The sequence below is a fragment of the Mustela putorius genome, unplaced genomic scaffold (genome assembly GCF_011764305.1).
Source record: "Mustela putorius furo isolate JIRA1106 unplaced genomic scaffold, ASM1176430v1.1 tig00000095_pilon_pilon_pilon, whole genome shotgun sequence".
Taxonomy (NCBI): Eukaryota; Metazoa; Chordata; class Mammalia; order Carnivora; family Mustelidae; genus Mustela; species Mustela putorius.
The window spans coordinates 22,612,264-22,627,421 of record NW_025421280.1 but is presented as its reverse complement, the minus strand read 5'-3'; the positions used below and the strand labels follow the sequence as shown (position 1 = coordinate 22,627,421).

General features: G+C 40.3%; 1 protein-coding gene across 3 annotated transcripts in view; it reads right to left on the bottom strand.

Annotated features, from left to right (window-relative positions):
- Nucleotides 1–15,158, bottom strand: part of QRICH1 (glutamine rich 1) — a 53,725-nt gene that overhangs the window by 33,214 nt on the left and 5,353 nt on the right. For all 3 annotated transcript variants that reach the window (XM_045080154.1, XM_045080142.1, XM_004760687.3), the window contains one exon: nt 8,950–9,279. In XM_045080154.1, coding sequence (XP_044936089.1) covers nt 8,950–9,258 — 309 coding nt within the window. In that variant the 5' untranslated portion in view covers nt 9,259–9,279. The remainder of the gene's footprint in view (nt 1–8,949; nt 9,280–15,158) is intronic.

Sequence of the window (15,158 nt, the reverse complement as noted above, 5' to 3'; positions counted from 1 at the left end):
GTCTCCCACCAATTCACTAAAACTGTTCTAAGGATGTAATTACTCTGTCAAAACTAACAAAGTCTGTGCTGCTTCTAGGCTGGACGGATGCGGAAGTCTGACAGAGGAAACTCTCTAAGGTGGTTAACACATGGTTTTTAAAAAGCAATCTAATTTTGCCATAATTTTTTAAAAAAGCAATTTAGAAAACAGCCTAGGTTCTCAAGACAATAAATTGTTCTGAAAATTTAAGTAACAGTAATACAGACATAATTTTTAATTCTTATTAAAAAAGAGTTAGATTGAGGGGTGCTTGGGTGGCTCAGCTGGTTAAGCAACTGCCTTCAGCTCAGGTCACGGTCCTGGAGTGCCCGGATTGACTCTGGCATCAGGATTCCTGCTCAGCAAGGAGTCTGCTTCTCCCTCTACCCACAACCCCCCCCCTTCTTATTCTCTTTCAAATATAAAATCTTAAGAAAAAAAGGGGGGGTTAGGTTGAGACACTGAGACACAATACAGCTGACCCTTTAACAACTTGTGTTGAACTGCATGGGTCCACTTATATGCAGGTTTTTTGTGATAGATGCAGCAGAGTACTGAATATGTATTTTCTTGGGGTACCTAGGTAGCTCAGTTGGTTAAATGTCATGATCTCATGGGTCATGACATTGAGCCCTGCCCTACATCAGGCTCTGTGGACTCTGCTTGAGATTCTCGGCCTCTGCCCCCCACACCCTCACATGCGCATGCATACTCTCTCTCAAATAAAATCTTTGAAAAAGGAAAATGTATTTTTTCTTCCTTATGATTTAACATTTTCTTTTGTCTAGATTATGAGAATACAGTATATAATACATGTAACATACAAAATATTTGTTAATTGACTGCTAATGTCTAGTCAACAGTAGGCTATTAAGTTTTTGGGGAGTCAAAAATTACACGAAGAGGGATGATGGTGGCTTAGTCGGTTAAGTGGCTGCCCTTGGCTCAGGTCATGATCCCAGGGTCCTGGAATCAAGTCCTGCATCCGGCTCCCTGCTGAACAGGGAGCCTGCTTTTCCCTTTGCCTGCAGCAAACCCTGCTTGTGCACTCTCTCTCTGACAAATAAATAAATAAAAATCTTTTTAAAAAATTACATGAAGATTTGCAGCTGTGCAGGGAGCCAACACCCCTAACCCCACATTGTTCAAGAGTCAACTGTACCATGGGGCAAAGAGTCTTTTAACCATGTGAATTGAGAAGGCAGGTCTGTTTAGAGGTACATGACAGTACCTACATATGTCACCCCTCTAGCCTCATCCAGTCATTCAATGCACTCTAGTTAGACCCACCTTTTTGCCCTTTTTAAAAAGTACACTCCATACCCAGTGTGGAGCCCAACATGGGGCTCCAACTCATGACCCTGAGTTCAAGACCTGAGCTGAAATCATTTAACTAACAGCTACCTAGGCACCCCCGTCTTTCTGCCATTTAAAAAAAAAATAAGCAGGCTCTCACCGTAGGGCTTTCTGATGTGGAATGCTCTTTCCTCAGATAACCACCATGGTTCATCTGCCAACACTTTGGTCTTAACTCAATGTTAAGAGCACACTGAGCTTATCCTGATCCCCCCACCTGTTTTTGTTTCACTCCTCTGCATTCATCACTATATGGTAAGATTTTTCTTTTTCTTTCTTTTTTTTTTTTAGATTTTATTTATTTATTTGACAGAGAGAGATCACAAGTAGGCAGAGAGGCAGGCAGAGAGAGAGAGGAGGAAGCAGGCTCCCCGCTGAGCAGAGAGGCCGATGCGGGACTCGATCCCAGGACCCTGAGACCATGACCTGAGCAGAAGGCAGCGGCTTAACCCACTGAGCCACCCAGGCGCCCCTGGTAAGATTTTTCTTATGTAACCATCTCTCTCCTTCCAGGTATAATGTTATACTCCACAAATCAGGGAGCTTTCAGTCTAGCATCTAGAGCAAAGGGCTTTATCCATAGAGACATAAGATGTCTCAAAGAGAAGAAAAGATTAAGAATCATTGTCCTGGGACGTCTGGGTGGCTCAATCATTAAGCGTCTGCCTTTACCTCAGGTGAAGATCCCAGGGTTCTGGGATCAAGCCCTGCATCAGGCTCCCTGTTCAGTGGGAAGCCTGCTTCTCCCTCTCCCACTCCCTGCTTGGATTCCCTCTCTCGTGGCCTCTCTCTTTCTCAAATAAATAAAATCTTAAAACAAAAACATTGCCCTATACCTACAAGTTCAAAGCAAAATATTCCTAAACAGCACTTTTCTTTCATTGCAAAATTAGTTTGCTTTTTTTTAAAGATTTATTTATTTTTAGAGAAAGAGTACATGAAGTTAGCACATACTAAGCAGGGAGCCCAGTGCAGAGCTTGATCCCACAAACCAAAGACAACAACCTGAGTTGAAACCAAGAGTCAGATGCTCACCTGACTGAGTCATTCAGGCGCCCCTTGTGTTTACTTAAAAATTCAAGCCCATTCAATGTCATCAAAACCATCTATGAAAAACCCACAGCAAATATCATTCTCAATGGAGAAAAACTGAGAGCTTTTCCGCTAAGGTCAGGAACATTGCAGGGATGTCCCTTATCACCACTGCTATTCGACATAGTACTAGAAGTCCTAACCTCAGCCATCAGACAACAAAAAGAAATTAAGGCATCCAAATCGGCAAAGTCAAACTATCACTCTCTGCAGATGATATGAAACTTTATGTGGAAAACCCAAAAGACTCAACTCCAAATCTGCTAGAACTTGTACAGGAATTCAGTAAAGTGTCAGGATATAAAATCAATGCACAGAAATCAGTTGCATTTCTATACACCAACAACAAGACGGAAGAAAGAGAAATTAAGGAGTCGATCCCATTTACAATTGCACCCAAAACCATAAGATACCTAACCAAAGAGGAAAAGAATCTGTACTCAGAAAACTATAAAGTATACATGAAAGAAATTGAGTAAGACACAAAGAAATGAAAAAACATTCCATGCTCATGGATTGGAAGAACAAATATTGTGAAAATGTTTATGCTACCTAAAGCAATCTACACATTTAATGCAATCATATCAAAATACCATCAATTTTTTTCAAAGAAATGGAACAAATAATCCTAAAATTTATATGGAATCAGAAAAGACCTCGAATAGCTAGAGGAATGTTGAAAAAGAAAGCCAAAGTTGGTGGCATCACAATTCTAGACTTCAAGCTCTATTACAAAGCTGTCATCATCAAGACAGTATGGTACTGGCACAAAAACAGACACATAGATCAGTGGAACAGAATAGAGAACCCAGAAACAGACCCTCAATTCTATGGTCCACTAATCTCCAACAAAGCAGGAAAGAATGTCCAATGGAAAAAGGACAGTCTCTTCAACAAATATGTTGGGAAAATGGGACAGCCACATGCAGAAGAATGAAATTGGACCATTTTCTTACACCACACACGAAAATAGACCCAAAATGGATGAAGGACCTCAATGTGAGAAAGGAATCCATCAAAATCCTTGAGGAGAACACCGGCAGCAACCTCTTCCACCTCAGCTGCAGCAACTTCTTCCTAGAAACATCACCAAAGGTAAGGGAAGCAAGGGCAAAAATGAACTACTGGGACTTCATCAAGATCAAAAGCTTTTGCACAACAAAGGAAACAGTCAACAAAACCAAAAGACAACAGACAGAATGGGAGAAGATATTTGCAAACAACACATCAGATAAAAGGCTAGTATCCAAAATCTATGAAGAACTTATCAAACTCAACACCCAAAGAACAAATAATCCAATCGAGAAATGGGCAGAGGACATGAACAGACATTTCTGCAAAGAAGACATCCAGATGGCCAACAGACACACGTGAAAGTGCTCTACATCACTCAGCATCGGGGAAATACAAAAAATACAAATCAAAACCACAATGAGATACCACCTCACACCAGTCAGAATGGCTAAAATTAACAAGTCAGGAAACGACAGATGATGGTGAGGATGCAGAGAAAGGGGAACCCTCCTACACTGTTGGTGGGAATGCAAGCTGGTGTGACCATTCTGAAAGGCATCATGGAGGTTCCTCAAAAACTTGAAAGTAGAGCTACCCTACGACCCAGCAATCACACTACTGGGTATTTACCCTAAAAATACAAATGCAGTGATCCGAAGGGGCACGTGTACCCTAATGTTTATTTATAGCAGCAATAACCACAATAGCCAAACTATGGAAAGAACCTAGATGTCCATCAACAGATGAATGGATAAAGAAGATGTGTTCAATATATACAATGGAATATTATGCAGCCATCAAAAGAAATGACATTTTACTATTTGCAATGACATGGATGGAACTAGAGGGTATCGTGCTGAGCAAAGTAAGTCAATCAGAGAAAGACAATTATCATATGATCTCCCTGATATGTAGAATTTGAGAGGCAATGTGGGGGGTTTGCTGGGTAGGGAAGGAAAAAAATGAAATAAGATGGGATTGGGAGGGAGACAAACCATAAGAGACTCTTAATCTCACAAAACAAACTGAGGATTACTGGGGCTGGGGAGGTAAGGAGAGGGTGGTTGGGTTATGGACATTGGGGAGGAGGGTATGTGCTATGGTGAGTACTGTGAAGTGTGTAAACTAGCAATTCACAGACCTGTACCCCTGAGGCTAATAATACATTATATGTTAATAAAAAAATTTTAAAAAGATAAATTAAAATAAAATTCAAGCCCAGCATGGAGCCCAGTTAAAAATAAATAAACAAATAAAAATTGAGCTCTTCTCCTTAGCACCCCACTCCCAAGCCCAATTACTGTTTTGAACTTTACTACTACTGTTCAAGAACTACTACATTCTGCATGTTAAAAAAAGAGATACTAAACTGGTTTTGACCCTCAGCAATCTGCTAAACATCCTACCCTGTCAAAACATGTAGATCTACCTTGTTCTTCTGGCTACATAGGACAATATACTACAATTGTACCAGTGCCATTATTTGCCATTTCCCTTACTGAGCGACTTGTTTCTAGTGTTACTACTATAATGAGTGCAGCAGTGAATATCCCCATATACATATATACCTGTGAAAACAAATGCAAGGTCAAAGGTATGCACACTTAAGCATTTGACAAGTATTACCAAAACCACTTCCAAGAAGTTACACTAATTTTTTTTTTTGCATTGTTTAAAAAAAGATTTATTCATTTGAGAGAAAGAGTAATGGAGAGAGCAAAAGCAGCAGAGGGAGAGGGAGAAGCAGCCTCTCCCCTGAGCAGGGAGCCAGACGCAGGGCTCAATTCCAGGACCCTAGTATCATGATCTACACCTAAGGCAGACGCTTAACTGACTGAGCCACCTATGTGCCCCAGAGTTACACTAATTTATCCTCTCCATACCCTTGCTGTCCTGGATAAAATCTTTTTTTTTTTTTTTTTTTTTTTTAAATTTATTTATTTGTCAGAGAGAGAGGGAGAGAGAGCGAGCACAGGCAGACAGAATGGCAGGCAGAGGCAGAGGGAGAAGCAGGCTCCCTGCCAAGCAAGGAGCCCGATGTGGGACTCGATCCCAGGACGCTGGGATCATGACCTGAGCCGAAGGCAGCTGCTTAACCAACTGAGCCACCCAGGCGTCCCAAAATCTTTTTTTTTTTTAAAGATTTTATTTATTTATTTGACAGACAGAGATCACAAGTAGGCACAGAGGCTGGCAGAGAGGAGGAAGCAGGCTCCCCGCAGAGCAGAGAGCCCGATGCGGGGCTCGATCCCAGGACCTGAGATCACGACCCGAGCCGAAGGCAGCGGCTTAACCCACTGAGCCACCCAGGCACCCCCTGGATAAAATCTTTATAAATGTTTTCCTATCTATTAAATGAAATATATTTCACTTTCAAAATTTATACCTCCATAATTACCAGTAGTATGAAATATCTTCTGATATGCATATGATCACATGTATTTCTTCTTTCACAAACTACTATATCCTTTGTTCATTTTTTTACTAGGTTATTTTTTCTACTTTCTCGGAGTTCTTCGTGTATCAGCAGCACTATGCATAAGCACAGGCTCCATTCAGAGCAGCTTGGGTGCAAACAGTATCTGCTAGTACAGGACCTACCTCCCCTATGCCTCATGCGCTATTTTTAATTTTAAAAAATTATCCTTTTAAACTAAGTATAGATAGGCCAATAAAAGAGACCAAGAAACCAACATGTGTGTATAGTAACTCCAGGTTTTTTTCTTTTAAGTGGGCATAGAGCTGGGTGTTCAAGCTGAGCTCGAGTTCACAACCCCAAGATCAAGATCTGACCTGAAATCAAGAGTTGTACACTTAACCAACTCAGCCACCCAGGCACCCCTGCATAATAATTTTATAACTGCAAGGCATATATTTGACTCTGATATCACTCAGAAAAAAATTTTTTTTCAAAGTCTTATATAAAGTTGTATTTTCAGTCGTATTTTTATTAATACTGTCTAGCTTATGATTTTGGTAACTTTAGATTAACAGTATCAATTTTTGTAAGTAACAGTATCAATTTAATCTTTATTTAAATTAAATCTACAAAGCCAACTTTTAAATCTTTTTTTTTTTTTAAAGATTTTATTTATTTATCAGAGGTAGAGAGGGGGAGAGAGAGAGCACAGGCAGACAGAATGGCAGGCAGAGGCAGAGGGAGAAGCAGGCTCCCTGCTGAGCAAGGAGCCCGATGTGGGACTCGATCCCAGGACGCTGGGATCATGACCTAAGCCGAAGGCAGCTGCTTAACCAACTGAGCCACCCAGGCGTCCCTACAAAACCAACTTTTAGAAAAATTTTAGAGAATTTTAGAAAAATTAAATCCCTCTGGCTTAAGCCAGTTATTAATGAAAATAGATTTGCCCTAAGAGTTTTTTTGCTTTGGGTGCCTGTGTGGCTCAGTCAGTTAAGTGACTGCCTTCGGCTCAGGTCATGATCCTGGAGTCCTGGGACTGAGTCCCACATTGGGCTCCCTGCTTCACAGGGAGTCTGCTTCTCCTGCTGACCTCCCTCCTCTCTTGCTCTCCCTCCCTCATTCTCTCTCTCTCTCAAATAATAAATAAAAATCTTAAAAAAAAAAAAAGTTTAATTTTTTTTTTAAGATTTTATTTATTTATTTGACAGACAGAGATCACAAGTAGGCAGAGATGCAGGCAGAGAGAGAGGAGGGTAAGCAGGCTCCCTGCTGAGCAGAAGACCGGAAGCGGGGGCTCAATTCCAGGACCCTGAGATCATGATCTGAACTGAAGGCAGAGACTTAACCCACTGAGCCATCCAGGCACCCCTTTGTTTTTATTTTTAAGTGAGAGAGAGAGTGCGCTCAAGTGGTGGGAGCATCAGAGGGACAGAAAGAAATCTTAAGCAAGCTCCATGCTCAGTGCTTGTATCTCATGGATTTATTATTATATTTACGTTCCTTCTTTTATTTACAGGGGTTTTAAGGAAAGATGATGATGTTAATAGGTGACCTCAATTCACCATCTTAAACAACATTTTAAACTCAAATCTCAAGGCATTTTTTTCCCTTTTATTTTTTCAAAGTGAGCTCTATACCCAGCATGGGCTTGAACTCAAGACCCCAAGATCAAGAGTCACACTGAATGCTCTACAGACTAGTCAGACGACCATATCCCAAACCATTTTAACCTTTTGAAAAATGAAGTCCACGGTTTAAGTAACAGCAGAATAATTTCTTGAACCAAAAAATCAGTCTACCTTTCCTATACACCTTACAAAGAATGGAAAAAATAGAGGTAGGTGCCTGGGTGGCTTAGTCGTTAAGGGTCTGTTTTCAGCTCAGGTCATGATCCCAGTGTCCTGGGATTGAACCCTACATCCCACTCCTTGCTCAGCAGGAGGTCAGCGGCTCCCTCTCCCTCTGCCTGCAGCTCCCCCTGCTTGTGCACACTCTCTCTGTTGAATAATAAATAAAATCTTAAAAAAAATTAAAAAAAAAAAGAACAAAAATGAAAAAACAATACTGCATTCCTCCACGTGCCAGATGTTTTCTTGTTTATTATCTCATTCAGTATCACTAAATAGTATTATCCCTATTTAACAGATGAAAAATCTAGGGCTAAAAAGATTTAAATCATGTCAACAAATAGGAGGTCAAGCCAGACTTAAACCCAGGAATGCAACTCCAGAGCCCAGATCCTTCCAATATATCTGCCTGCATTCTTAAGGAGCAAAGAGGCCAGTCTTTCTATCTTATCAAACATACCTCTCTACAGTCCTTGCCCCTCCATCAAGTTCTACCCTTTCCAATTCTCTTGGTGTAAAAAACATTGAGCCAAAATGAAATAGAATCACAACAGACAGGGGTAAGAAAGCAGCATTTGTAAATGGAGCATACTGTTAGTCTCAGATGAGGAAGCCCTAAAGAGGCACTTTGACCTTCTCAGCAAATGTATGAAGCTTCTTCTCTTTCTGTAAGCTTATTACAATTAGCATTATTTCCTGAGGATTACAAATAGTAAATGCAGACCTAGAAATCTACAAGGGACCTAAGTCAGGGAACAATAAAAATAAATGAAGATCACTGAAATATATTATATCCTTTTAAAACAACTTCCAAATGTCATGCTTTAAATAATGAGGTAAGATGAACCCCTCCTCTGCTCTTGATCTGTTCAGGGTGACACAGATAAAAGAGAGCCTTCTGTTACACACAGCTATATCACATCCAAACCCAGTCCCAGAAGACCACTAATTCCCATACTGTTCAATTCTCCAAAGCAAATGGCAAGTATCTGCAATCTTTTTAGTTTATGGTAGTTGCAAATACTTTTAGTCTATACTATGAAAGCCTCTCTGTTAAATAAAATGTGTTTTAAAAAAACCAGAGTACTCCCCCTAGTAAAAATAACCTTGGACATTTGTGATGTGATGTTCCTACTAACCAAAACCCGGATGGCAAATAAAATCTATTAAACAGGATGCACCTCAACATCTCCCTTTTACCTGAACCTGCTGTGGTTGTTGAACCTGAATCTGCTGTTCTTGTTGGGTTTGTGGCTGAACACTGGTGGTGACTGGACAGGCAAGTTCAAGCAAAGACCCAGCCACTTCGGTGCTGTCTGTGTAAATGCAGTTCCCACCCTGTTGGTACACCATGGTAGTGGTAGCTGTCTGCTGGAACTCCTGAAGGGCTTCCGGCCCTTTAGAGGCTAATGAGTCCAGAAATTCCTTCATCCTGTGTTGCGGGACAGACCGCGCCTTCACTCGGATGTACTCTTCAAAGGAAATGGTGTTTTCCAGGGAATTATTCATATTGCAGAGTCCTTAGGGTTCCTAGAAATAAAATAAATGGTCAGAAGTCAAAATTATGCTATTGTTTTCATATTCTGAAATGCAGAGCAATCATGCTTGCATCAGAGTGGAATATTCAGGGTAGCTGTGTACATCTAGAATCCAAAATAGAGTTATTATAACACCTTATTCTTTTTTTAGTTAACAGTATCTAGAAATTGTTCCCATAAACATTTCTTAAATCAAACTATCACAGTGAAAACAAAAAACAAAGGCATGCGTCACAGTACTGGATGAAACAGGCTGAAAACACACTCTCCACCCAGTTCTAGGCCAATGCCATCTTCTCTGCAGAGCCAAGCACTGGACAACAAAAGTCACATGCAAAATTACTCTGTGACCATCACAGAGAGGACAACCAAGGAAGTTAGGAGCAGGGATTCCTACTGACATGTTCAATTTCTGCGACCAACGATGTCCTCGAGTGAAGAATACACATGCCATCTAGCTGTAGCAAGACCCTAGAGAAAGGGAGTATATACTTATATTTCATCTGCCACCAGAAACACCAAAAATCCGTTTGCCGTATATTGCTCACATTCTTTTACAGCACAGCTTACTGGTCAAAAGCACGGATTTTGGAGCCAGCCTGCCAGGGTCCAAATCCCAGCGTGATCTCTCCTTAGCTCTGAAACCCTGGACAAGTTAGTTAACCTTAGTTTGTATATAAAATGGGGACAAATAGTATCTATCATACAGAATTGACATAAAGATTAAACACACTTCACAAGTAAAGTCCTTGGAAGAAAATCCAACATAGACTGCACCATATAAGTACTAGCTGGTATTATTAAAATTAGCTGGGGGAGGGAGCTGAATAGCACTTTAAATTACTAGATCATTACTAAGATTCAGAGATCAATTTGTCACATTCTTCATTGGGGTATTTACCCTAAGAATGAATCTGCAGGGGTAGATAGTAATTCTCAATTACCTGGGGGACAACCACGCAATCTATCTATGGACTGCTAAGGGCCCTACCACTGCTACTTTCATACTGTTCCCTCCTCTCTGGATCAGAACCACCTCCAGAACAAAAGCAGAAGCAGGACAGGAGGGTCTCACAGACGATGTCAACCTTTTTGCCAAAAAGGGCTCTCTGTCAATTGCAAATGAAAAAGTGATTTGTCTCCCTGGGTCATCAAGGAAAGGCTAGAAGGGCATCAAGGCTAGAAAGGCCAGTCTCTTTCACTGCCCAGGTGTTCTGCCTTATGTTACAGATAAAAGGCATATGGGTAATCATCTCATCTCTTTCACTTGACTCTAAACTCCTGGCAGACAAGACTGTGTCCCAATACGCTCTGAATGGCTGACACACAGTAGGTACATATATGCATACATGTACATGTATGATTATGGCTCTTTGTCCCTGTAACATCTCTAACTTACAACCATAAATGTTACCCTTTTTCTTGGTAAATAGTTAGTATATATCTTGAGAAAAGAACCTATGTATCTGGGACAAGTGTGAGACCAAAGAAAACATTTAATTCTTACTGCTACTAAGTTATTAACACTGGCAACATTTCTGTGGGACACTGTAAATATACTACATGAGCTATATTTGGGTGCTTTCAAAGAGAAGAGACCCAACAGTAATTCTTTTAATGATGCATATAATATATTCTAAATATATCTTTCCATAAATAAAGTACAACAACACACACACACACACACAAGAACAACACGTATACTTTTTCCTGCCTAAAGTCAAATCCTAGGCCACTACTCTCCGAAGAGCCTCTATTTCTCTGGAAAACTCCAAGCACAATGAAGTGCAGAGAACAGCAAGTGCAGGTCAGGTGAGGGCAAGGTTAAAGCCTTTGCTGACAGCCTCTAATCTGAAATTTAACTCGTTTGTCCCTTTCTCACTTCTCTTCGGACCATCTGCCTTGCTCAGTTCTCTCTTCTCTCTGCTACAGCTGCATTCAGATATCTTCTCTCAGAGTTGAAAATTAGGAGGTCTTTCGAAGTCTATGAGACTTCAAAATTCAGCTCTCAATGATGTCATAGCACAAATGAAAAGACAACCACAAAGGACAAGCAACTCATCTTTTTCTAACCTATTCAGAGAAGGACATTCCAGTGTAGGTGACCCAAAAACGCTCACCACACTGGTACAGAATGTGTCAAACCTCTCCTCTGATAAGAGCATCATGACTGGAATTTCCATCTGAAGAAGGCAGCTCTCATAATATAGACCCAACAACATTACAAAATTCTCAGCATGTGACTCTAAATACCTAATCACACTTACCCTTCTAGCTCAAAAAGGGACAAAGGAGAGAGATATATGAACAGAAATTAACTGTTTCTATGCTATGCTATTACATATTTCAGTAGTCCACCTCCATCATAAAAGAACGGCAGAGGGGTGCCTGGGTGGCTCAGTTGGTTGGACGACTGCCTTCGGCTCAGGTCATGATCCTGGAGTCCCGGGATCGAGTTCCACATCGGGCTCCCAGCTCCATGGGAAGTCTGCTTCTCCCTCTGACCTTCTCCTCGCTCATGTTCTCTCTCACTGTCTTTCTCTCAAATAAATAAATAAAATCTTTAAAAAAATAAAATAAAATAAAAGAACGGCAGAGGTCAACTGAAACTTACATTTCCCCAAATTTATTTTCTTTAACAATTAGCTGCATTCCCATAAAATAGTGACAGACTGCTTGAATTCTCAAGACTGTCTGTACTGGAGTCATAGCTATAATGTCAAAGTAATTTTTTTTTTAAGATTTTATTTATTTATTTGACAGAGATCACAAGTAGGCTAAGAGGCAGGCAGACAGAGAGGGGGGAAGCAGGCACCCCCCTGAGCAGAGAGCCCGATGTGGGGCTTGATCCCAGGACCCTGAGATCATGACCTGAGCTGAAGGCAGAGGCTTTAACCCACTGAGCCACCCAGGCGCCCCAACACATTTATTTTTTAAGAAAAAATATTCGAATAGTACAGAAAAATAATTTAAAAATAACCCCACATATAGCTGTTATACATTCTCAACAGCACTTAATATTAATGTCTGATTTTTCATTAACAGAGCACAGTAGGTGCCACATTCAGGGTTTAACTTACTTTTCTTTGATGACTAATGAAGTTGAATACCTTTTTTTTTTTTTGAAGATTTTATTTATTTATTTGACAGAGAGAGACACCATGAGAGAAGGAACATAAGCAGGGGGAAGTGGGAAGTGGGAGAGGGAGAAGCAGGCTTCCTGCTGAGCAAGGAGCTCAAAGCAGGACTGGATACCAGGATTCCAGGATCATGACCTGAGCTGAAGGTAGCCCCTTAAGGACTGAGCCACCCTGGCAGCCAAAGTTGAGTACCTTTTTTGTGTCTATTGATAATTCTGAAATCTTGTTCTTTAAAACGTCATTCTAAGTCTTTTACCAATTTATAAAGTTTTCTGCATTTTGCTACTTGATTTGTAAAAGTTCTTTGTGTATCTTATAAAAGGACACTATATCAAATATATGTGCATTCATCTGTCTTTTAATGTCATTTAATGCAAAGCAACTGTTTTTTAATTGTATATATTTAAGGGGTACAATTTGTAAGTTGATATAATTATGCATTAAGAAATAATCACCACAGTCAAACTAACAAACATGTTAACTGCCTTAAAAAAAAAAAAACACAAAATAATATGTAAGTATGCTTTCTTGATCTACCAATTTTAAACACTGATCTGTCCTTCAGGAAAGGTAAGTTTAAGGCATTTAAATCATCTTCCTCTCACTAACCCCTGCCAATCACATTTTTATTTTTGCCATGATCAATTTCATAGCTTTAAATCTGTATTTGTAGGCTTATTAATTTCAGAGTATCTCCAGACTTCCCATTATATAAGACAGGGAAATTAAAGTCTGGTGTCCTCTATTTTTGACAAGCATTTAGTGAAGGGAGTATAATTCTAATAAATAAATAGCTTACTTTTAGAGTACAGCATTTCATACCGAATTAAACTTAGGACATTATTTTTTTTTTAAATCAAGGTTCCAATCAAGGTTCCATTCTGCTCCAAGCAAATCCTGTATTTCTAGAATACCATGTTAAGATAAATCATTACAAGAAACCCTAGTCCGACTATAAATTTATTCCAAAAAGCAAAAATAAGATGGATATTCAGTTCTCAGAAAGAATGGAATAAGGAGTACCTGGTTGGTTCAGTCAGTTAAGTGTTCAACTCTTTTTTTTTTTTTTTTAAAGATTTCACCCATTTATTTGACAGAAATCACAAGTAGGCAGAGAGGCAGGCAAGAGAGAGGGGCAAGAAGGCTCCCCGCCAGGTGCAGAGAGCCTGATGATGGGCTCGGTCCCAGGACCCTGAGCTGAAGATACAGACACTTAACCCACTGAGCCACCCAGGCGCCCCAAGTGTCCAACTCTTGATCTCAGCTCAGGTCATGATCTCAGGGTCGTGAGTTCAGCCTGGTGTTGGACCCCACACTGGGCGTGGAGCCCACTCAATAAATTAATGAAATTAAAATTTAAAAAGAAAGAATGGAATAAAAGCTTAGAAATGCATCTGCTATAAAGTCTCAAAGTTCATTCAAGATTTCATTAAAACAAAACAAAACAGGGGCACCTGGATGGCTCAGTCATTAAGTGTCTTCCTTCAGCTCAGGTCATGATCCCAATGTCCTGGGATTGAGCCCTGCATGGAACTCCCTGCTCAATGGGGAGTCTGCTTCTCCCTCTCCAGCTCCCCCGTGCCTGTGTTCCCTCTCTAGGTATCTATATCTAGGTATCTCTGTCATAAATAAATAAAACCTTTAAAAAACAAAACAAAACACCAACATCCTGAAGTAGGAAAAGTGCTATAAAACTTAGTAAATGTTGATAAAGGCTCCTCAACGGATATCCTATTCATATTCTGTATCCTTGTGAAAATACATGAACCATTCTATGATAAAAAACACCTTTTGGGGCGCCTGGGTGGTTCAGTGGGTTAAGCCGCTGCCTTCGGCTCGGGTCATGATCTCAGGGTCTTGGGATCGAGTCCCGCATCGGGCTCTCTGCTCAGCAGGGAGCCTGCTCCCCTCTCTCTCTCTCTGCCTGCCTCTCCATCTACTTGTGATCTCTTTCTGTCAAATAAATAAATAAAATCTTAAAAAAAAAAAAGTTTTGTATTTTAAACAGTTTAGACTACAAAATATAAAAACACTTTGCTGTGCTCCAAGTTTAGAGCTGACAATGATAGTCAGTGGAGCTTCAAGCAGAAGCCAGGGCTTCCCGATTCCCATTGTTTTTTTCTTTCACTAGGCCCCTAGGAGGTTCTTCACTGATTCTGTCTGTACAAGTCCACAAAATCCTCTGAGAACCAATGAATCAGAGGAAGCTAAAAATATTAACCAACAATGAATTCAATGGAGAACTTAAAAAGTTTTTTAAGATTTTATTTTTAAGGGGCATCTGGGTGGCTCAGTGGGTTAAGCTTCTACCTTCAGCTCAGCATGATCCCAAGATCCTGGGATCAAGCCCCACATCAGGCTCTGCTTCCTCACCTCTCTGCCAGCTTGTGATCTCTCTCTTTCTCTCTCTCTCTCCCTCTCTGTCAAATAAATAAATAAATAAAATCTTAAAAAAAAAAAAAAAAGATTTTATTTTTAAGAAATCCCTACACCTAATGTGGGGCTCAAACTCACAACCCATGGATCAATAACTACATAATTTACTGACTGAGCCAGCCAGGCACCCCTTGGAGAACTTAAAAATTTAATGAAAAAGGCCAATTTGAAAGAACATTCCAATCTGTCCATTTATACAGACTAAAACACACATGGCTTGTCTTTTTAACCTGCTCACTTGGCAGTATCTACCAGACTGACACATCCCAATAACGAAAGCACACTAAGTCAGCAT